Source organism: Saccostrea echinata, unplaced genomic scaffold (genome assembly GCF_033153115.1).
Source record: "Saccostrea echinata isolate AGI-Se365-2 ecotype Australia unplaced genomic scaffold, CSIRO_AGI_Sech_v1 ptg000002l, whole genome shotgun sequence".
Taxonomy (NCBI): Eukaryota; Metazoa; Mollusca; class Bivalvia; order Ostreida; family Ostreidae; genus Saccostrea; species Saccostrea echinata.
Genome location: NW_026889751.1, coordinates 31,018,567 through 31,044,195, shown reverse-complemented (window position 1 = coordinate 31,044,195; position 25,629 = coordinate 31,018,567). Strand labels below are relative to the sequence as shown.

Here is a 25,629-nt window from a genome sequence, read left to right as displayed (position 1 = left end):
GGTGTTTGAAAAAAAATATCGAGGCCTATTTAATTAATTAATGCTCTCAAGTTACGGAATGTACTCAAAGTTTGCATTAGCACTATTTAAAAACAAACAAACAAACAAAAAACAAACAAACTTGTCATTACAATAAGACATTCAGAGGGACGTACTTCACTGGATTTTTTTTTTTAATTGAAAAAGCTAAAACCATATGCATGCTAAAAAAGAGCATTCCATGCTATTTTTTACCGCCCTCAAATAAAACCTAATAGTTTATTAAATGACCATGAAATAAAATTATTCTACCATTCTTCAGTCATTTAAAATATTATATTTGTGAATGTTTGTTGGGGGATTTAGTTATGAATTTGTTTTTGATTTATAAACAAGTAATTAAAAGAGTAAATTTATAAACATTTTAACTTATTTCTTATTTGTTTTGTTTGTGTATTCCTGGCCGATTAATAAAAAGCAATACAAATGTATAAAATGGTGTCAACACCTGAAGTTTCAATCGCCTTCGGGCATGATTAGCAGAAAGTCAATGCATGTTATTTGGGTATCAGTGTTACACATCACTGAACATGCTGGTCAACAATGACACTAATTTCAATCTATGTACTGCAAAAAATCTTCGTTTCAATAAATGTGTATAAATTTATTTTGGGATTAATTAATTTTGAACATAATCTGAGGGTTCCATTCGCGTGATTTACAGATGTACACTCAAACGTTTATCTAATAAAAGTATTATTGTTTTCTGTTACATAGATAATTTAACGATAATTAAATTGGCAAGTCAGTGAAAATAATCATGACTGAAATATAATACACAAAGAATTTTTCAAAACCTCCAGTACTTAAGAAAACTGCATTCAGAGTATAGTATGGAAATCGGCCTTGCTTTATAATTATAAGGCCTATGTAAAGCTAGTTTTGATAGAAAATAAATAACTCAAGCTTAATTATCTATAAAAAAAAAAATAAATAAAAAATAAATAAATATGGAAACCAATATCAATCACAGTAATTTAGAAATTGATTTATTTTGGTGAAAAATTAATATACCACAAAACTGTGTTTAAATATACATGTTATTTATAGGTGTGAACGTCTTCTTTGTTCAATATTTATTATTTGTTTCTATACGTGTAGTGTGATTTTCTTATAATAACAGTTAAAAAATGACTGTCGCATGAGAATTGATACTGCTCAGAAAGAAATGGATCATCAATTTCAACTGCCTTTTATAGTTACATTGTTTATTGGTAATCTTATTTCTGAGTAAGCTCCGCCCATTAAATTAATTAACCCCGCCCACTGGGACTGCTGGGACTGCTTTCTGGGACCGCTGGGACTGCTCTGGGACCGCTGTGGGACTGCTCTGGGACCGCTGAGGGACTGCTCTGGGACTGCTTTAGCAGTCCCAGAAAGCAGTCCCCGGGACTGCTCTGGGACTGCTTTGTGTCAGGTTGGGTCTGGTTGGTACTGTACGAATTATTGACAATTATCAAAAAAGAAATAAAATTAGGTCGCATGGCATGCCCCTTTCCTAGCCCCCCTTTTCACAATCTTAGGTGTAACCCAATTGGCGTATTGCCTAAAAAAAGATGGTGGATTGAGGTTGATTTCATCCCTGTCAGCACCTATAGGCAATGGAATCAATAAGCATATTGACCCAATTTTATGTTCAGTCTCCTACAGTTTCTTTGACCAGGCAATTTCTATGATTAAAAAAAATGGCAGAGGGGCATTACTCTGTAAGATGGATTTGTCTAGTGCATTTAGACTTTTCCAATTAACCCAACAGATTTTTCATTGTTATTTATGTGTATTCAAGACAAATATTATTTTAACATCCGCATGCCTTTTGGTTGTTCCATAGCTTGTTCAACATTTGAAAAATTCTCATAATTCCTGCACTGGCTAGTAGCGCAAAAGGCCCAAAAATCAAAATATCATTCATTATCTAGATGATTTCTTGTTTGCTGGGAGACAAAATACTTCACAATGTTATGAATTTGCCAAAACATTTCAGTTAACTTGTAGTGAGTTAGGCATCCCAATAAATGATAAAAAAACTCAAGGCCCCTGTATAAGATTTCTAGGTTTTCTACCTTTAGGGATTGACACTGTGGAACAGGTAATCTTTATCCCCGACAACAAGGTTATAGAATTTCATTATAAGCTTACATCGCTCGTTTCTTCCAAAAAGTAACCCTCAAAGAAATGGAATCACTGTTGATTCCAAAACTTTTTTTTTGTTAAAGCCATCCTAGGTAGCAGGACATTTAATCGTAGGTTTTACAATATAACAATTGGCATTAAGGTTGATCGATTGTTGTTTTACGTCCCATTCGAGAATTTTTCACTCATATAGAGACGTCACCATTTGAAGCCCGGTGAAGGGCTTCAAATTTAGACCTATACTCTGCACTCAGGACCATTGAGCAGTGAGGGTTCTTTATCGTACCAATGCCTACCGTGACACGGGACCTCGGTTTTCAAGGTCTCATTCGATAGACCCGTGACTTTCACTTCTAGTGCCGGGCGCTTGACGAAGGAACAGTCACTACCTATGTTTACGTCTTAGGTTTGACGCGGCGCGGCGAACGAGAATCGAACCCGAGCCTCCCGATGTCGAAGTGAACGCCCTACCACTAGGCTACCGTGGCCGATTTGGCATTAAGAAATATTACTGCTTGATAAAGGTTACACAAGCTGTTAAAGAGGATGCTAGGGTTCGGCTTACATTCCTCAAAGAATACAATGGGTGTTCACCATTCCCTGAACTATCTTGGTCATGTAATGAGTCCCTTAACCTTTTCACTGATAGTTGTGGTTCCTGCGGTGGAGGTGCAATTTTTCAGTATCACTGGGCAGTCATTTCCTGGCCAGCATCATGGGGTCCAGATATTCGTAGAGATATCACCTTTTTGGAACTGGTGCCTATTCTCTTAGCTATTTGGGTTTGGGCTGATCATTTTACTGCAAAGAAATTATTGTTAAATACTGACAACTTTGCATTGGTTCATATATTAATTCCCAGATCAGCAAGTCTCAGAGAGTCATGACACTTTTAAGGCCATTAATATTGTTATGCATCAGGCATAAGATTCAGATTAAAACTATTTATTCCAGGTAATCAAAATTCTACTGCATATTTAATTTCTCGATTTCAGTGGGAAAGATTCAGTCTTGGCTCCTCGAGCAGACAAGAATCCAGCCAGTATACCTCCGGCATTAATGTCTCTCTTAGACCCTATGTAGAAAGTTTGCTTGAAGCAGCAATATCAAAAAACACTGCTTCAACTTACCAAAAAAGCATCAACTCTTTCGAAACCTTTCGTTCAAAATATGATTTTGACTTGTTTTGGCATCCACCAGTCCACAAGATCATTGACTACATCGCATACCTCCGTGCAAATCAAGTATCGTATTCAACAGATGTTACTTAAGCGGTATTAGTTACAAAATCCAGTTAGAGGGGGGTATTTACAACACTAAAACCTTTATAGTTAATAGAATGGTAGGTTTCCTTAGGCTAATTCCGGCAAAAGCCTTACGATCCCAAGTTTTCCTACAAATGCTGCATTGGATGATATCTATTTTACCTACAGTGCGCTCAAATAAGTAAGAAGCTGCAATGTTTTTAACTGCCTTTCAATTGGCATTTTTTGCACTACTGCGCATTAGCGAATTTACATTCACCAGTAACTTCACACCTGTGCTCTCCTTCCAAGATGTCGCCATTGATGAAGTAAAAATTTCTTTGTGTATCAAAGGTTCAAAAACTGATCAATATCGCAGGGATTTTAAATTACATTAAATTCTCAAACTGAATCCTTATTCAAGTACATGCACAATTATTTGTCAATTAGACCTCAAATACAATGTCCCTTTTTCTGCCACCTCAGTGCTAAAGCTCTCACCAAATATCAATTCCCATCACTGCTACAAAAAGCTGTCAAAGAACAAGGTACGGTTTCAGTACAAATCTTGCCCTGTGATTTTCTTAAAAATAAAAGTGATGTAAAAAATTAAAACTCATGCTTTTTGAATTATTGAAATTCCATGCAGAAAGATCATACAAATCTTTTTTCTCACAGGACCTTCCAAATGCTAATTGTGACGTCATTGTGACGTCATAAACTTGTGCATTTTCCCGTATTTTCTTAAAAAGTTGCAGAAGACATCAATTTTCAATGGAATTTTCTTTCAGATAATATTGTCCACAGGCATCGCCCACAAAGATTTTGAGATATGTGATTTTTCAAAGAATTTTACACAACATATCTAAAAATTAACGTGGGCGACGGCTGTGGACACTCATTTTGAGCCCTTTTCTGTTTAAAATAGAGAAATGCATCAAATTAATGACGTCATATATCCAGAATGGTACTCCATCCTGCTATATTCTTTCCCGATTTATTACAGTCATATACTCAACTAATACTTAAGCCAGTTTCAAAACTTTTTGAAAACATTAAATTCTTCTTTATTGGTTTAGAACATCTAGATTTAAATCACATTCATTCAGAATAGGAGGGGCTACTCATTTGTACTTGCAAGGAGTTTCTGATGATGACGTTATGTCTAAAGGAAGATGAAAATCTAACGCATTCAATTCTTATATTAGATTTTAATGGTATTGCTTATGCCTGCAACATTATCGTATTCTAACTGAATACTAAGTTTGCAGGTCATACAACTGTTTGAATTATCGGATCCTCCACAATTCATTATGCTGCCCTTTACGCTGACAACCAATTTGGAAACCCTCATTTAGAGCTCCAACAGCACAATATAACAGTATATTGGTCTGGTAAGAGTGGCATGGTTTGGGAGGATATAGAGCCTACAGTTAATCATCTTGTTGGCCAAAAAGGGCATCACGATTTTGTACTGATACACTGTGGGGGCAATAGCATAGGCACAATGCCATTGCGTAGACTTCAAAAGTATATGAAATTAACTATTGTAAACTTACAAGTCCTTCTGCCATACACATGCTTTATATGGTCCCAAACACTCCCAAGAAATTACTGTAGACACATACTCTCAAACATTGCAACTGAGAAAGCCCGGATAAGAATTAACAAATCCTTAGCACCTTTCATAGTAGCACGTAATGGTGCATATATGAAATACCCAGATCTCAAGCAATGAGCTTCAAATTTATTTCCTGATGGAACACATTTGTCCAATACCGTTCAGGTTATATATTTGAACATTATCCGTCAGGGATTACTCTGCATTGTACGTAGTAACGCCAAAGTTTATCCTCAACCTTCCTCCGTGTAAATACACAGTCCCCCTGTCACGGCATTGGGGCAAAATTTTGTCCGCTTGTGGCGGATGTCTTCATGTATCATATTTTATTTATCATACATGAAGACATATGGCCGAATTTTGCTTAAGCCTGCCTTGGATTCTGTTTTCTCCAGGTCCATGGCAAATAATTGGGCTTATTTTAATTGACACATTGATGGAATACATTGAGTGATTGAAAACATTGATGCACTAATTGATTGTCATATGGACTAAATGAAACATTCATTGATTGAAAACATTGATTCATATGTTGTTTGTTGTTTTTTGATTGAAGTATTGTTTATTTGAAATATTGATCGATTGATCAATTTATCGAGTGTTGATCTTAGATCATAACTAACCAAAGTCGATGTAGATCACGCATTTTAGTTTTATGACATATTACATAATACAATAATATAGTGGATTGATATAGTGATTGTCAAATCTAAATTAAACTTGTATTACTAAAGTAAAAACATAACAAAGACTGCCAATACTGTGTTGTTGATCTATTCTATTGATATAATATGAGTTCAGTGTCTTAACGAATTTCTTTGTCAAAGCCCTACCCTTGGCGCCCGCCATAAAACCACTTTTTGTGGATGACTCAGCTTCCGCTTTCTTTGGTAACTCCTTCTTTTTTCTTCCCGGCATCCTTTTCGGGAAACACATTAAAGGAAAAGATACGACAACAGCTAGCGCCCCAAACACAATGAACCCCAACCACCACGCCCCAATCCACCGAGGGTCCCGTACATTGATCTGAACCTCTATAAACCATGATAGCTTTTATGAATATCAAAACGAAAAGAATTGTTCATAATTACTATGATAGTTTAAGATTTAAATTTCGAATGATCATCTATACTTTTTCAAAATTTGCAATAAACAATATATGACTTTTGTTTAAGGAAATATAAGGATTTATCAAGCCAAAGAAGCATAATATCAAATGAACCGACTGAGACACCTTTAGCGGTATTTTCAGTTTCACTGCTTCAACTGTTCGTCGTTTAAAACAATTCATCATTTTGAAACCAAATTTAGACGTTAAAAAGTTTGTATTTTACTTTTACCTTCCAGGGTAAAATACATTTGACTGAAAACAGCACCTAGACCAAAGCCCAGCCCGGGCCCAAACATTCCCACAGCCGTGATTATACCTAAAATGTAGGACACCATTTACAGGTCCATAGGACATGTATGTATGTACACTATGACACAATGTAAATAAAAATACAATATACAGAATTTAAACAATAAACTTCCATAAATAAGTAAAGTAGACAAGTGTGATTATAGCCCCAATCTTGGTGAAAATGTCATTCGTTAAAATAAATAAATAAATAAATAAATAAAAATCCCCACATGCTGCATGCATGCGCCTATAACCTTACCTAATTCAGTTAAGATATTAGTAATTTTCCAGTATCCCTCACTTATGAGGACTTTGAAATCGAAATAGTGTAGTGCAAAAAATCGATTATCCAAAGTAAAGAAGTTTTAAAAAATTCGAATATATCCTATAATACTAATAATTTTACTAGCAATACTATCTCATTATCTACGTTTCTATAACCAGTGCCTAAAAAGTTCATGATTTGAGTCCTTTTATATCGTGACTAAGGAAAAAATAAACGATATTGTAATAAAGTGCTGATTCAAATCGACACTACTGGCGCCAAAACTACTGAACTACTAAACGATTTAAAAGAAATGTTACCAGAATCATGACTGCATTTTTTTTATTTTGTGCCCACGAATTAATGAGGGAAAAAATTACTATATGTACGAACAAAATAAATATTCCCTACCTAAATAGCAGGCGGTGTTCCGTTTGGGTATATTATCGTCTATGTAGGTGATAATGTAGGGTTGTCTAGGGGCTTTCCCAAACCCCTGCGCCATCATGCAAACAGCAATGATAACAATAGCAACAGTAGTAAACTCTGTTGGTGCACCGATCTTGACCACTTTGGGATCACAGCTTTCTGCGGGAGTATTGTTCAATTGGGAGCACAGCTGATGGTGAAAATTTTGAAACAAATCAGTCTTCTCAGAGGAAGAATTGGAACCAAGATTTTGTTCTTTATGATTGTCAGGTGCGAGGAAATATGCTAGAGAGCAAAAGATCCCGGAGAGCCCGAATAAAAATGTGGAAAAGAAAAGGGATCTGGGAATGTGCACATTTCTTGCAAGATGGGCGACGAAGATCGTTATAAGTAGAAAACCGATGTCGTTACAGCTCATGAGGAATCCGCTCTGAGTGCTATTGAAGCCAAACTGTTTCTCCAGGGTGGTGATTTGGGACGACATGTAGACGGTAATGGCAGAGGTACAGAGATGTACTGGGCTATAGAGTGCTACAAAAACCCCGACCCTCGCGCAGCGCTGTAGGAAGGCGGGTCTGAAACAACCAAGCCCACACTGTTCATCAGTGTCTGCAGACATCGTCACGATCAAATGGAATGCCTAAAATGAATTGCAAAGTTTTTCACAAGATTTGAGATTCGATATGTATGTATGTATAAACCTGCATATTCCTGAAAATTGACTACCGTGGAAAACCTATAATGGGGGTTTCCAAATAACTTGTTAACTATAGTAAATACTTTTATACTTTGATATACTATGAAACTTTACTTAAAAACTTTTTTTTTAAATGAAGGGCCTTAATAAGTTTCCAATTACTGTAGACGTACATTTTTCCGTGTTGGATTAATTTTCGCTATGTACGCGGTCACAAATTCTCTGAGGAAATTTATCACAAGGTATTTAAAGTAAAGTGGCAATTCAAGGAATCTACATAATTTTTAACCAGCGTATTGCCCAGAAATTGTGAATCCGCGGAATTAAAACCCCGTGAAAACAGTACATTAACAATACACACCAATGATGTAAACTTTAGAAATAATATGTGATATACCAGTAGTATTTCTTTTTAATATAATAAAATTGCATCTAAGACTTGATGAAAAAAATATAACAGTTTGAAATTCATAGTACAAATACAGTACGGTACTTTGATTTACTATAGTAAAAACTTTAATATTATAGTAAACTTCAGTTAACTATAGTAAAGTATATTTACTATAATATTTAATATTTTTCTTTAGGGTGGGGGGGGGGGGGTCGAGTACCTGTTGGAAAAACCAGATTTTCTTATAAGACTATTGAAAAAAGGCTGAACCAGAAAAAAGCAGGACTCCGTGCAGCCCGTGGAGGGGGCGTTGTGTGTACAACATTGAATTTAAGTCAAGGCCATTACACACTCTGGATGATATATTTATCATCTTTTCAGTGAAATGCAAATGCATGCAATTTTTTCTATTACAAAATTATAGACCTTTGTGTTTGTTTGTTTTAATGTTGTTTAACGTCCCTCTCGAGAATTTTTCAATCATATGGAGACGCCACCATTTGCCGATGGAGATCTGCAAATTTGGACCCACGGCACTCATGGCCATTGAGCATTGGAGGAGCAAATAAGCATTGTCTAGAAGAACACTTAGTTATTTATCACCATACCAAAAATATATCTCATAGGAATATAAACAGAGATTCAGTCCGTTGACTTCAGTGAGGAAGGTTGGATCAATTATATCGTTTATATGGAGAAAAAAATATTGAGTGGATGTAGAAAAGGGTCATTGTCATGATTGTCAAAATAAGATTGAAACCATGGTTAAAATCAGTAAGTACAACAGTTCCGGAGAACGTGTCACAACGTATTGGGGTTGCAATGTTTTTGAGAGCCCGATATCTCACCGGTATGCCAGGGATCCCGCTTCTCTCCACTGTTGTGGTTGTGATCGGGTTATAAAATGTTTCCTATGTCGAGGTGGGAGTGAAAATCTCATGCCACGTTTGGCCAATATATCCAAGAACATAAACATGTACAGACGTCCTACAGGTTTGTTGGAGAACACGGAGGGAAAGTGGACAGTGTAAAGTTATTTTCATAATGTGTGTGTAAGGGGGGGGAGGTATATACATAAGGGACAGTTTGTGACTGTGATAATATATTTTATTGTACACATCATTGTACATTTTGTATTGTTCTTGTATTCCACCTTATTTCAAATTGAAGACTACACCCTGTATTTCCTACAAATATGCATCGACTATTGCTTCCAAACTTTTTAATTACAAGAAAAATATATAGAACCTGGATATTGAGCATCTGAAACATAATCCTCCATCGTGTAATTGTTCTTCTTCACCCTACAACTATAGTCTTGCTGGGCACGTTATTACTGGTGACGTAAATAAGGTAATAATGAGGACCTTAAATCACTTTTTAAAAGGGCCAAAATTTAGGGAACCTCGATCCTTCAACTGGAATCATAATTTCATAAATATTATGAATTCTGTGGAAGATTACTCCAGGCGATGGGACAGACGTGAAAAGAAGACCTTGACACTTTCTCAGAATGGATTAAATGTATCAGATGTATGTTAAAATCTCGCATTAAACGATTGAGGGGCAATATGAAAACCGTCTATCCTTCTGTGTTCAATAATTCAGAAGTGAAAAAAGAATTTGATAGACTACACGATCAGTACGTACTGGTCCCAGCTGACAAAGCAGTTAACAACATTGTCTTAAGTTTGTTTGTAAGGCTCATTATTTTAATTGTATTTTAGAGGAGCTGGGATTTAATTCTACAAGTGGTAATCCAAATAATTCTAAGGAGGAAATTCTTCAAAATCATATGTCAGTTTTTAATATTCCCAACAACCAAAATGAATTTGAATTACCATATTTATATTGGATTTCGAAACTTCATAAAAATCCCTACAAACAAAGATACATAGCGGGTTCCAGTAAATGTTCTACCAAGCCTCTTTCTTTGCTCCTCACTAAAATATTAACAGCAGTGAAGGAGAAACTTCAGGAGTACTATGCAACAATATATTTGAGAAGTGGTGTAAATCAGATTTGAATACTTAAAAATTCCAAGGAACTTTTGGAAAATTTGAAATCACAAATTTTGCCAAAATCAATTACATCAAAACTTACGACTTTTCAACTCTATATACAACCATTCCCCACGGTAAATTAAAGTGGAACTCGTAAATTTACTTACCTTGTCATTTGTCATTTGCAAAATTATTTTGTTAAAAAACATTCTGATTGTACACACAAGTACTCTGAAGTTAATATTAAAAAGATGCTCGAGTTTCTGATTGACAATATTTATGTGGTTTTTGGAGACCAGGTTTTCCAACAATCTGTTGGAATTCCCATGGGTTCCAATTACGCCCCCTTATTAGCAGACCTATTTTGTATTCATATGAAGCAGAATTTATTCAAAATCTTATGCATGAGAAAAAGAAAACTCATGCTGTGGTCTTCAACTCGATATTTAGATATATCGACTACGTATTATCAATTAACAATAGTTATTTCCATTCATATGTCGACACGATATATCCCAGTGAGCTTGAAATAAAAGATACCACAGAGTCTGACACATCTGTTTCATATTTGGATATTTTACTAGAAAAAGATGTTAATGGTAATCTAACAACCAAGCTTTATGATAAACGTGATGACTTTAACTTTTCAATCGTCAACTTCCCTTACTTATGCAGCAATATACCCTCATCACCTGCATATGGGGTATATATCTCTCAGTTGATTCGATACGCAAGAGCATGCTCTACGTATGAACAATTTCTAAAACGAGGTAAGCTATTGACAAACAAGTTGATGGAACAAGAAAATCAACAGTCTCTTTTAAAATCATCATTTCTTAAGTTCTATGGTCGATACAATGACCTTGTCAGCAAATACATGTACAATCTATCATTGAGGCAAATGCTGACTGACGTTTTTCATACTAATTGTTAGGCCATTATTTAACCACTGAATTGTCGACGGATTTTCCCGTTATTTCCCGATCATGACAAGGAGCACACGGTGGGTGTGACTGGTCGGCAGGGGGTGCTCACTCCTCCATGGCACATGATTCCACCTCTGATGTTTTTGAGGCCTGTGTTTGCTCTGTCCTGATTTGTATTGTTTAATAACTTTTGAGCTTAAATACTGTTCGTTATCTCCATATATTTCATTCGTAAAAGAATTAAACAGAGCCTAGCTCTCTTATTTTATCCCTGTCCTCTTAGAAAACTGTAAGATTGCTGCATTCTCTACTACATATCTCAGTTGCTGTAACCATGTTTTTAGATGTAAACAACATTCCGTGTCACCGAGAGCAAGCGCTTGACTGAAGCTGAACGCAGCCAAACGACAAAATAAAAATAAAAATGTTTCGACAAGTTGTGTATAAAACAGTCCTAGAAAACAGCAAGATCCTTGCTACAAATGTAGTCAGACTGGACATTGGTCGACGAATGCCAAGAAGACATTCAGGATTTTGTAAGCGAGGCATAGAAAACTGACAAAACAGAACAGTCAAAGGAGTAAAAAATAAGGAAAATTTTATACACAGGACCGTGGAGGATGTGATGAAACCAAAAAAACAGAGAAAGATCCTCCCAGTAAACTGTCTTAGTCCCTGAAATTACAGAAGAAATGGTATTTTAACATTTTGATTTATTGTTTTGATGTTGTGATTAAAATTCATGTGAATAAAGTGTAGAAAAGCAAAATATGTCTTATTCTTTAAGGGTGGTAAAAACAGGTGTAAAAATGGATCTCTGCCAAGTGTTTAGACAGTAAGCTAGGCTGTGATTTGAATTCGTGCCAAGTTTGACGTCACAAAAATGTGCATTTGCTTTGTACAGTGTGTGTATTGAGAGTGTGTGTTATACTGACTCGGCGGATTTTCTTTTGCACAGGTACATGTATATCCCCCCCCCCCTCGTTATTTCAGGTTTTGCACACGACCCCCACCTCCAAGCACCGAGTCATATTTTCTCTCCTGATTCAGTCTTTTTTCAATAGTCTTATCAGAAAATCTTATTTTTCCAATATGTACTCTACCTCCCCAGACCCCCATTATGGGTTTCTCGCAGTTGGCCCTAAACGTGCACTCAGTTGACCAACACAGCGAGGCTGCTAATACTACTGACAAAGTGCGCTGGATGAAACTATGCCATTCAGTTAACTGAAACGTGACTGAAAGTCTACTGACAGGCGACTGAGTGGCAGAGTTCTGCCATTTACTCACCTTTCCAGACCTTTCAGTGAACATTTAGTTCACTGAAAGGCACAGTTTGGTCCTTTGGTATCTTCTATCTAAGATTGATCCTTCGACACTCGACAGTGCAATGTACAGAAAAAGAATTCCAAACTGAAATTAATTGTCAGTTAGATGGAGGTAGTTTTTTTTAAAGTATTTTGAAAAAGTCAATATAACCGTATTAAAAAGAAAACAAAACACACATATGCTTTTTATTTATTACACTGAAAGAATTTTAAAAAACTATTTTTTTTTTTTCTCTGTAAATGTAAACCCTCTGATTTATATTTCAGAGGAAGGGAATGCCGATTTTTTCATTAAAAAAAAAGAACCAACTGCAACATTAAAAAACTTTAAGACTAGATTGAAAAGACTCATAGTAATATGACCACGTAATTTGAATGTAATGTAATATATAGAGGGAATGCTGGCAAGGAAATGAGTGGCGCTGTGGATTGGAATTAGTATAGCCCTATTCCGTAGACTCTTCCCAAAATACATAAGTTCAAAGTAAAGAAGGAAATGGTTTCCAAATTTATAAACAAAAAAAATTAACGATGGACAAGTTTTAAAATTAAAAAGGCAAATGCAGGTACGAGGCGAATTTGGCCGGTAATAGCTTTCGAATTGACTGAAACATTTAAGAAAAGGGTGTTTGATAGAACTTGTAGACAATAATTAGAAAAATGAATGATCAAATGACATGCATATTAGTCTAAAAAATTTTGCGTTATTATAAGAGGTTATGCAGTGTTAATGGCCTTAACTAACATTTGCCCTTTTGTAGTTCTCATCAATTATCCAATTACGTATACATTTCAGTTATCCATAATCGAAGAATAGAGGCCACTACCCGATCGTAACGGCAAGACAATGCCTTTTTTCAATGTCGTTATTCGACAGATTCTTATTTTTCGCTGAAAAGGCACATTCAAAGCAACATAAGGCTCAAAACCGTAGACTCTGGTGACAAGTAATGTGCTTAGTTCTGGGTTTTATTTCCCGTTGACTCTTTTTCGCCAAAACGTGACGTGATGCTAACATGAAAATCCTTATTTCATAATTCAGAGGGATACATTCCGTGGTAATCGAGTTAATGATTTGGATTGCCATCTACCACAATTAAACAATCTTTAATTTTGGTTGAATCCACATTTTATGTACACCCTTAAAACACAGCATATGATATGCACGTTTTTAAGCAAATGAAATACATACATGTTGACATAAAAATATTTACATTTAAGTGCGTATCTGAGATGCAATTTACATGCATTCTCATTTGATTATTGTAAGGAAAAGTCTTCTTTAAAAAGTCATTTTTTCACGTTTTGTGAACCTTTAACAGTCCAAAATCTGTCGTTGTAAGTATCTTTAATAAGGAAGAATACAGCATGGTCCGGGTGATGCCTGGACCCAATCGGATTTTCAGTGTTATTAAATAAAATCAAAATGGCTACAAGTTTGGCTTTCCAGAAAGCCTGAAATGTCATCTCTTTGGCTCCAAGAATGTCACAGAATAAACAGTGGAATGTTACATTTTTTCTCAGCTATAACAGGCAGCAGTATCGCTTTTGAAAAAAAATGGGGGGGGGGGGGGGAGGGGGATGACGACTTACCCGAACAATCTTTGACAAGGGAAAAAAGGGGGTGTCAAAACTCAAAATTTTTATTTCTTGAAGGGGGAGGGATTACAACTTTTCCGACAAACACTTTTAATTAAAACATTCCCACGGGACAATTTGACATATACTATACTGCAACAGAAGGTGGGGGTGGGGGATGGGGGGGGGGCAAGGGTGCGCCTATCAATGAACATTTTCAACAGTAAAAAGTTATATTTGGGAAAAATGTAGAAGGGGGCGATCCTCCTTATGCTACGTCCTGTATTATTTTATCTGTTGTAAATATGATTTATTCATTTTAAATATTTTTTTGTACAATTTCTTTGAATAAAAAATTCTAACCACTGGGATATATTCGTAAAAACTAGTTAACAATTAATCTGCAAAAAGATGGATAAAACCTTAGCGTTCCTTTTGACTTTATTTCACAACCGCTTACTCTGACAGCTGCCAAGAAGTTTTAAAGCGCTAACTTAAATTAGTCAGAACCTGAATTAATTTCCGAATTTTTTTCTTAATCGTATCCTCCGAAGTGACTTGGCCATCGAGCCACTGGGAATATCAAGGTAAAAATGAGACACTCCTGCATCATACCCTTCTGCTGGCCAGATTCTCATTTTAATGTTATATTGTGTATAACATAAGTACGTGTATACAATCCTGGGAAAAAAAGCATGGTATAGAAAAGTGAAAGTTAAAGGCCATCAAATTAACTTTTCTTGCATTGCAAATATAGCCACTTTTAAACATGTAGCGTATCCAAAGAAATAACGCTCACGTGCACTTTAATAGAGGTAAATAATAAAGTTGAAACGTTACCATTTAAAATTATTTGCACACTCCAATCTACCAACACCGATTTTGAAGGCTGCTTCAGGAGACACACATTTTATATTATAATTTTGGCTTTATTTCTAGAATACGAGGAGAGATTTTATGAGTTTTTCCCATTAGCAAAAAATGCAAATTAGAATTGCATAAAGAAAATGATAACAGGTGCTTTATTTTAAAATCCGAGCCAGGTAAAGAAAATTGTGTCTTTTTGAATTCCTAAAACTTTTATGCAGGGGCATTTAGATCACATTCAAATAAAAGAAGAATAGTGCAGACATCCGAGAAAATAATCATTCTTTATTATCTTTATTCCAATGCCTGCAGCACTGAGTTACTTAAATCAGAGATATTTATGTTTCTGCCTAAATTGTGCTTTTAGGTAAATTTTCTTTTCTTCGAAATACATTTGTCAAATAAGTTCTGTTTTATTTTACATACGACAGTAATTATCGAATATTAAAGTACACATAAAAGTAAAGTATTTTGCCATTGTATTTATGCATTTAATGTGAGTTTCTTAAAAATGTTTTCACTATGTTTTATTCGTCTATAGATTCTTGGATCCACGCCTTGGCTAATACATTCAATATGCCATGTTTTGTGTATTTTGATCCCCGCGCGCTTACCATCGTTTTATGCAATAGCCTAGATATGTGTATTTTGAAGACTCACCACCACCCAAGTGATCCTACCTCTATTACCCTTAATGAACCCTGTATAGTTTTATTTTAAGATTGCCCATTTTGTTTAATGATAATAAGACAGAACGCTTACTAGTATTGTTGTTTACATCTCTATATTTAGAAATCGTGTCATCATCAGGTCATTTGCCAGACCACTAGCTTATCGATGGCAGCTTACACTAGATCTTCACTTCCGGCTTTCAAACTTAATGTGTCATCTCCCGAGGGAGATAACAATGAACCCTTCCCGATCTAAATATGAAAATTTCGAAAGATCTCTAAAAGTAGCTTTTTGAACCCAAAACTGCCAATTCACCCCCTACCCCAATGTATCGAAATGAGATCTTCGCTATAGCCACTTCTTTTTCTTGTTATATAATTTTTCTCCTTATTTTTTCTTGTCAGAAAATATAAATATAATTTGTGATAGAAATATATGACCAGCAGTTAACCCCTCTCATCCAAGGAAAATTTCCTCCCCCATTTGAAAAGTAAAATTTTATTGTATTAATCGATTTCGAAACAAGAGGGAGAGGGGGTAAATGTGAACTATAAGAAAATGTCCAAACAATGAATGATTTAAATCGATTTACCTTTCTTCAGAAAAAATAAGGAACCATCTTCATTGAATTTGAAGCACTATTAACTTTTTCTGAAGTCTTAAGTTTTATAGTTCAGTTGTACCGGCATTAACAATATATGTAACAAAACAATCATATGTAACTTTTCCTACGCGTAGACAAGAAATCTAATTTCCTCACCTGTATTAACGTGTCTTCTATCTTTGGACAGGTATTCGGCAGCTATTTGAAGGTTCCAGTTAGCTGAGAATAAATCTAGAATTACCTACGACACAACAATCAGCGTGTTATGAAATAAGATGATAATGGTTTTAAGTTATTTTTTTTTTACAATTATACATGTACTTAATTTCTGAACTCGGGGAAAGCGAGACGGAATGGAATTTGTTCTTATCCCTGCACACTATGCAATGCTACAAGACGAAATTGGTGCAATGCATCAGATTGGATGAAAAAAAAAATAGCATTTGGAAGTTTTCACAAGAAAGAATCTAAGATCAACACACACCATTTTTATTTTAAAGTAGAAAGGGTATAAACATTTCCACAGTTGCAAGATAAACAGAAATAGTATAACTTAATCTACAGTGCTATTTTTTTTTTTTTTTTTTTTTTTTTTTTTTTTTTTTTTTGAGCAAGATGAATTATTTCCTGGTTAGAAGAATCAGGATAGAAATGTATTACATGTATAATCAACTTAAATTTTCCGATATCCAGATCTATCTCTATTCGGGTTTAATCGTTTGCGGTTTTAATCGTGCGCGATCGTGCAGTTAAAAGTTTTACTTTGCCTAATAAATCCATGTACCTGTACGAGTCCATATGCTTGTATGTTTTGTTTTGCTTTTAAGTGCTAAGGCCAACTTTAAAATAATGTTTGTTTGCCCTCTCCCGACTCAGGATGAAAAAATTGGGTCGGTATGTAGGTGAAGAAATTTTTTCTCAAAAAATTTCAATTTCAATGCTAAATTTCAATGCTAAATTTAAAAAATCTATTGTCCAGAATACATAAAAAATTGCTTCCATGAGGTTAAAAAAGTTTTTAGTCGGGCTATTTTTAGCCCGTCGGCAGGGAGAGGGCAACTAAACAAGTTTTTAAAGATGGCCTAATTTTATATCCAATATCAGACAAAGACAATAATATAAGAATGGTACTAATGAGATGTTTTTATCTATACACTACAGAGTCATATTAAGGATTTTGTAGCTTTTGTGAAATTCCTATATAGAAAGCCTGGCAAGCATCAAATATACATGTTTATTAAACAATATACGCTTAAAGCATACATCTCTTTTTAAATTGCGCCTGAATGAAATTAATTAATTAATGATAATAATAATAATAATGCTTTATTTAGAGAAGGTAACCCGATTAGTACAAAGTACTATTCTTCCCCGGGGCCTTCTACAATTCAAACAATATACATTAAACGGTACAATCAAGCATATACACTGTACATGAAAAAGATAAGCTCATTATTTGTACAAATTAATGAAATTATAGGACAATAAAAAAGTCAATATAAATAACTTAGTAGAAGTGGTTTACAATAATAACAACAATGACATTTATAATAATAATAAAAAAAAATACAGACATTGGCTAATTATAATCTTTTCCAAATTCTTTCTAAAGACAGGTAAAGATGGTGATAATTTAACATGTAATGGTAGGCTATTCCGTAAATGTACTCCTGAATATTGAAGTGAGTTTGTAAATAGAAGTGTTCGATGTTTTGGTAATCGAAGATTATAATTTAATTGCGAACGCAATGAATAGGAATCGGAGCTATGAAAAATAAAAATAACTCGGAGATATTCAGGGCTAATACCATAAAAAGTTTTATACAATAAAATACACTTATGAAATGTAACTAACTCAAATACATTTAACCATCCTAATTTTTCAAACAAAGGCTTAGATGGTTGGTCAGGTGCTGCATCAAGAATAATTCTAGCAGCCCGTTTCTGAAGTTTATGAATTCTTTCAATGTTAGACTTGGACGCATTACCCAGGGCATAAGACAATAGTTTATTGAAGGCAAATGTATGCATTATAGAAGAGTTTTCTGGTACTTAATGGAAGAAATTTCTTAATTTTGCTGAGCGTAAATAATTTGTATCTTATTTAAGGATTTACAAACTGAATCAACATGACAATTATACTGAAGAGTGTGATCTATCTGAATACCTAAGAGTTTTTCAACTTCAACGTTTTCAAGTTTTTTGCCATAAATTTTTTGCATCAAGTACTGGGTTATTTAACCTTGATCTCTTTTGTTGTGCACACATAATCATACAATTTGATTTGTCTGTATTCAGAATCATTTGATTCTGTAAACACCATTTTTCAATTTCACATAAATCAGAATTTAAATATGTTTCAATATTATGTACATTGCTGCTAGGTAAATGCAGAGTTGCATCGTCTACAAACATATCAATATTAGAATAATTAACACATAAAGGAAGATCATTTATATACAATAAAAATAGGAGTGGACCTAAAATAGATCCCTGTGGCACCCCTGCTGTGATAGGTAAAACATCGGAAGAACATGCGCCAATTTTTACATTTTGGGTTCTTTCGTTTAAATAAGACTGAAACCACTTAACTGTAAGTGAATCAAAGTTATAATGTCTTAATTTCTGTATTAGGATATCATGACTGACTAAATCAAATGCCTTACTGAAATCTAGAAAAGCTATGCCAATGAGATTCCCTTGGTCCATTGCATGCAACCAGTTATCAGTAAGTTTGGTTAGAGCTGTTTGGCAAGAATGGAACTCCCTAAAACCAGACTGTGAGCTCATAATGAGGTCAAAAGCTCTGGTGAATTCACGTACTTGATTAGCAATGTGCTTTTCAAAATTTTTTGACAAAGTTGGTAAGATAGATATTGGTCGGTAGTTACTTGGATCACTTCTTTCACCCTTCTTATATATAGGGGTGACTTTAGCATGATTCAGCTGGGAAGGAAAGATGCCATTAGTAATGCTAGTATTAATAAAATGGGTAATGGACTTAGAAATTACATTTGCAGAAAGTTTTAAGAGACGGGAACCAATGAAGTACTACTCCTGCTGATTTATTAATGTCAAGTGTGCGTAGCATTGTTAAGACTTCGTCCTGGCTTATAGGAAGTAAGCTAAACACATTTTCATCACCAAGTTTGGACTTAGTGAATTCTTTTAACTTTTGAAAGTTAAAGCTGTGGATTGGTGTTTTAGTTAGTAATTGCCAGAAATTTTTGTGAAGTGCTCATTAAAAACATTCACAATGCCTAGTATATCGTCAACTTGTGATCCGTTGTCCTTAATAAGAGTGGGAGAAAAAATTTTTGACTTAGAGGCTAAATGATTGAGATAGCTCCATATTTCTTTTGGATTGGAGCTCTCCTCAATTGCTGATTTATAATAAGTACATTTCGTATTATTAATCAAGAGTGTAACTTTATTCCTCCAATGTCGAACATTTTCAAAGTCTTTATGTTGATGATAGTAATCTCGTATTTGTCTAGCATCATTAATTTCTTGCGTAAACCATTTTGGACGAGACTCAGTTTTTACACATTTAGTTTTTACCTTAGCGTGCTTATTGAGAATAGTATTAAACATATTGTATAAGTTTTCCAGTATATCATTAGGGTTGTGTAGATTTGTTTGAACATTAAAATTGGCACTTTGTAAATCAGAGATAAAGTCTTTTTCATTAAAATTCTTAAAGTCCCTGTATTGAATTTCAGTATGTTTTCCCTTACGCTGCATGCTGTTAGATCTACTCGTTGCACAAACAGGGTAATGGTCAGAGATAGCTATGGATGGTATTTGTATTTCGCAGATGTTGTCAGGTTGGGTAGTGTAAAAATGATCAATAAGGGTACATGAGGTGTTAGTAATTCTATATTTCGTGGTAATGGAGTTACGGATTTAGATTGCCATCAACCACATTTATATAATCCTTAATATTGATTGATTGCACACTTTATGTATACCCCCTGAAACACAGCATATGATGCACACGTTTCTAGGCAAATGAATTCCATACATGTTGTAATGAAATTTACATTGAAGTGCGTATCTGATATGCAATTTACTTGTATTTTCATTAGATTATTGTAAGGAATACTATTAGTCTTCTTTAAATAATCATTTTTGCACGTTTTGTGAACTTACAACAGTCTAAAATCTGTCAATGTAAGCATCTTTAACATGGGAGAATACAGCATGGTCCGGAAATGCTTGGAACTAATCGGATTTTCAGTGTTATTAGATAAAATTAAAATGGCTACCGACCCTTACCGATTTAATGAACAAGGTGAAGGTAATGTACAGTGATTGATCTAAAAAATATATCAACAATACAAATCTGTGAAGAGGGCATAAAAAACGGACCTGTGGAAATTCCAGAGGTGGGATCAGGTGCCTAAGATGAATAAGCATCCTCTATTGACCGGTCAATTCCAGAGGTTGGACCTAGGAGGAGTACACATTCCCCTAGACTGGTCACACCCGCCATGAGCCCTATTTATTGAACCGGAAGAAGGAATATTCCGTAATCAAATTCAGTATAAAAACAAAGGCCTAACAATTGCTATGAAACAAGTCAGCCAAAATACGACCCAATGATAGGTTATGTTTGCTATCAAGGTCATTATAACGACAAAAGAACTTACAAAATGCTGAAATTGAAATGTGAATATTCCGACAGATCTTAAAAAAGGAAAGTTTCTGAACCCAAACCACCAATTCACGTCCACCCAAAATGCAACAAAATGAGATCTTCGCTATAGTCACGTCTTTTTCTTGCTTTAGCGTTTTTCTCTTTTTGTTTCTTGTTAGAAAATATAAATATAATTTGTGATAGAAGTATATTATCAGCAGTTCACCCCTCTTCTAAGGAAAAATTTCTTCTCCCATTTGAAAAAAAAATTATTTTATTAATCGAATTCGAAGCAAGAGGCGGGAGTTGTAGAAAAATGAACTATTAGAAAACGCCCAAACAATGAAAGATTTAAATCGATTACCTTTTTTCAGAAAAATATTCCTATATGCAGACAAGAAATTAAATTTCCTCACCTGTATTTACGTGTCCTATACCTTTTGACAGGTATTCGGTACCTGTTGCAAAGTTGCAGTTAAATGCAAATATATCTAGAATTACCTACAAGACAACAATCAGCATGTTATGAAATAGGTTTAGAATGGTTTTATGTTATTTTTTACAATTTTTCTGAACTCCGAGAAGGCAAGACGGTATGGAAATAATTTGCTCTTATCCCTGCACACTACGCAATGCTACAAGATAACAATGCATCAAATACATGGTACTTTGGTATTTTTGGTATCATGACTGATATTCAGATTATGCCCATTTAGATGTGTAACATATATTATGAAACACCCTGTATGATGAAAAATAGCATTTTGAAGTTTCACAACAAAGAATCTAAAGACTACACACAACATATTTATTTTAAATCGAGAGATTATAAACATTTACAAAAATTGTAAAATAAACAGAAATAGTATAACTTCATCAATTTGTTTGAGCAAAATAAATCATTTCCTGGTTAGAAGAATCATCAACATAAATTTTCCGATAACTCGAGTCTATGTCAAGTGATCATGCCGATGATTTTCGAAACTATCCAAATGTGCTGATACACAAAAATGTAAAGTGTCCAAAAAATGTTTTCTCACCCTAGATCATGAAAAAAGTCTTTTATATATTTAATACTTTAATTACAGAAGCTGCAACGTCATTGTTGTCAAATGTAGACTCTTTTCTGTTACGCTTGAGATCGTGCATGTTTCGGGGTTTTATCGTTTGTGATTTTAATAATTCGCGATCATGTGATTAAAACCATGCAAAGAGCTAGGTGCACTTTATGCATAAAAAGGCCCTGTCCTTATATCAATTAATTGACTATCACCCTCTGTCCCATTTCATATATCAAAATAAAGTAGAGACTTAGTGCTTCCATTTCCTATAACAAAATTTCTTTTTGAGAATTCAGGTATTGGAAAACAGGCTTTGAGAAAATGCAATGTTCTTGAATTTTGCAGAAAACATGCGTATTTGACTACCTTGAGCAAAGAATTAAAATATGAGCACAGCCCACGATCCAAAAATTAAAACAATGTCATGTTATGTGATCTTCATTAACAGATCTTTCATTATGTAATTGCATATTTTGGATCAGAGGTTGTGCTCTATATGAAATATTGAAAAAATACCTCAACTTTTGGTCATTTTAAAGAGAATTTACAGGATATGGGGAAAATGACGCATTTTATGACGTCATAATGCATTGATTAGAGAGAAAATTACGTCATGTTCAATAGATACACGGTCACCAAGTGCCCAAGTTATAAATACTGCATTTTCAACCAAAACTGAGCAGTTTCGATTTTTCAGAAATTCTCAGGGCCAAAAAAGGCCCTAAATGGCCTTGCTCTTTCGTTTTGTCAGTTTTTATAGAAATGTATGAATAATTCCACAGAATTTCTTGTTTATTTACAAAAAATGATCAGGTTATAAAAGAAACACATATGCATTCTATGTTTTAGAATATATAATAATTTATATAATCATTTTCCCCCTTATTTTTATGAGTGAATTCTCGCAGTCTATAGGATTATAGGAAATGGCAAGCTTTATTTTACCTGTATCTTTCGAAGTTCTAATAATAGTTCGTGATAGAAAATATTTATAAACTCCCTATTCTTATCTTAAATGAATATCTATCTTTCGTGCCAACATACGTTTCTGTGTTTTGTTTTGCTTTTAATTGTTAATTATATATCCAATATCAGATTTTGACAATAATACAAGAGTGGTACTAAAGGGATATCTTATATTCATACTTTTTTTTAGAATATTCAAAATATTTTTTAATATTTAAGAATATCCAATATCAGAAAAAGACAATAATACAAAACTGGTGCTAATGAGATATTTTTATATACATACATTTTTAATTACAGATAGATTACAAAATAACATTAGCAAGTTTGTAGCTTTTGTGGAATTCCTGTATAGATAAACCTGCCAAACATTAAATATGTTAATGTACACGGGTTGTCCCAGAAAAACGCGAGCATTTTCAACATTTTTTTTGTTCACTAATAATATAGAGCTAAAATTGGCATGTACGATAATCATTTTTTTTAAAGTACACAGAAAATTCAAGAAAACATCTCTGTTAATAATTAATAAGATTTTTCTGTCTGATACAAATACAAATAGCTGTCGGCACAACACCGACGACGCCGAGACGCAGGTTGTGGCGTTTGTTAAATTGTTCAGGAATCATTCGAAGCATGAATTCGATACTGCATTTTATTTTTCTTCCAGTTACCAAGTCATTCATTTCACACATATTGCACTTAAGAAAAGGCCAGGGAATTAATTCTTTTAAAAGACAATTTCCAATCCCGATCATAACCCTAAATGCTCGAATAGTTATCGAAGGTCTCTGCGTATGACGTTCAATTTGTCGTCATTTTAAACCAGTGTTCGGTACATGTGTAAACCAGTGTTTGGAACATGTGTTTGGGTTTGGGTTAGGGTTGTCGTTCAACTGTTCCCAACTCTTTCCCCATATGAACAGTAGTCATACCCCGCTCAACTCAGCACTTAATGATAATTTTATGTGCCGCATTATAGCCCGACGTCGCCTATTTTGACAATATATAACTAATAGTCTTAGTGCACATAATGTATTTTCGTTATGTATGTCGAAATAAATTAATATTTTTTTATACTTGAGCACTCTAAATCAAACAGTTTCTATGGATGTACGTTTTGCCACATTTCATTTCCATATTGCTAAGTAAGTAAGAAAACATCACTGACAATGCTATTTTTGAAAGTCAAAATTGCAGTGCTCCGGCCACAGATATTTAATACCCTTCAAACGCATAATTTCGAAATGCATATGACATTACAACCTCATAGTAATTTGTCAAAATGATTAAAGTATCATTCCCAAACATTATGCAAAAAATGAATCATTTTCGTTCGGTTGTCTCTGAAATATTTATAAAGTTCGCGGTTATCTGGGACAACCCTCGTATATTACACAATACAGTAAAAAGTAAACATCTCTTTTTGAACTGCGCTTGAATAAAATTAATGATTTAATGTCATTCAGCTAATCATAATTATGGATGAAAATTATCGTTACTTTTATTTCACTGTGAAAATCCTATCTTGAACGCTCTTTGAAATATTTGGAGATAACGAACATTATTCAAGCTCAAAAGTCCATTAAACATTACAAAATAGGAGCAGAGCAAAGACGGACCTCTAAGACATCAGAGGTGGGATCAGGGATTGAAAACTGCCTGAAGGCTGAGAACAGCACATTATCGGGGGTTGTAGTAGATTTGATAGTGTCATGAGGGATCTAATTTTATTTTGTACGATTAATACATCTTTGTGAAAAGGCCAATCAGAAAATTAAAACAAAATAAGTAAATAAAGGAATAAGGAAATAATTAAATGTTCATCAAAAAATAAATAATCAATTCCATTCAAAGTTCATTAAAAACATAAATTAATTATATTTGTTCATTGCCTGAAATATATCATAGGTATAAGTACTACAAATTGATCAAAGACAGAAAATAATACGGAGAAAGCTGCAGATTTTTTTTTTTTAATCGTACATATAAATTGTAATATTTATTTTTTAACAATTTTAGCATATTATGTTCATTATTAATCGTGGTCGAGTCATTTTATATCAATTCATTTGAAGGAATTGTCTTTGCAGAGAAAGTGAAAAGTATTTTTATTCAATAAATTAAGTTGGCGAATCGAAAAGTATGGAGTCCCCAACACTATTTTGAAGTATTGATAGTGCATTGTATGCATGACACCATTTAGAAAGATTCATATTGCACTGCATACATAATGACCGGAGTCACTGTTGTTCTCAAGACATAACTATTTGATTAGATTTGCAAATCAAGCATTTAAGAAATAGCTTTTTAAAATTTAGCTGATTTTACCGACACACAAATATTAACAAGGAAATACACGTTTTTGTTATGATCATTATTTTTTTTTTAAATTTAACCCATCCCATGGAGAATCGTGCATTTGCATCATCGAATCGTGATCGTTCGTGTAACGTTTAGAATCGATGCGTGAAGTATCATTCGTGTATGGAGGTCAATCGTGCGTTAATCGAGTGGAATTGCTTTTGTAACGTGAATGTTCCTGTATCTTGTCAACAATAACGTTGCAGTCACTGGAATACCCGGAAGGCCTTAACGAGTTACTTTCATATCTTACACGCGCACACTTCTACTCCTTTGCTAGATCTTATAAGTAGTATAAGCGGCCTCGTTGAGGGTCAACTGAGTGTACTTATTAGGGTCAACGGTGGGAACAACCATAATGGGGGCCTGTAGTTGGTTGAGGACACACTGGAAAACTAGA

The 25,629-nt window shown here is 34.3% G+C and overlaps 1 protein-coding gene across 4 annotated transcripts in view; it reads right to left on the bottom strand.

Moving 5' to 3' along the window:
- LOC133177478 (solute carrier organic anion transporter family member 2B1-like) overlaps window positions 1–21,312 on the bottom strand; it is a 32,086-nt gene extending 10,774 nt beyond the window's left edge. Inside the window, exons 1-4 of one of the 4 annotated variants that reach the window (XM_061312496.1) lie at window positions 21,255–21,312; window positions 7,116–7,773; window positions 6,378–6,464; window positions 5,871–6,071 (exon numbers count right to left, since the gene is read on the bottom strand). In XM_061312496.1, coding sequence (XP_061168480.1) covers window positions 5,871–6,071; window positions 6,378–6,464; window positions 7,116–7,752 — 925 coding nt within the window. In that variant the 5' untranslated portion in view covers window positions 7,753–7,773; window positions 21,255–21,312. Of the gene's footprint in view, window positions 1–5,870; window positions 6,072–6,377; window positions 6,465–7,115; window positions 7,774–16,187; window positions 16,277–16,355; window positions 16,422–21,254 lie in introns of those variants that run through there. The other 3 variants (XM_061312495.1, XM_061312497.1, XM_061312498.1) reach the window with 3 other exon arrangements.
- Between the last annotated feature and the right edge of the window lie 4,317 nt (window positions 21,313–25,629).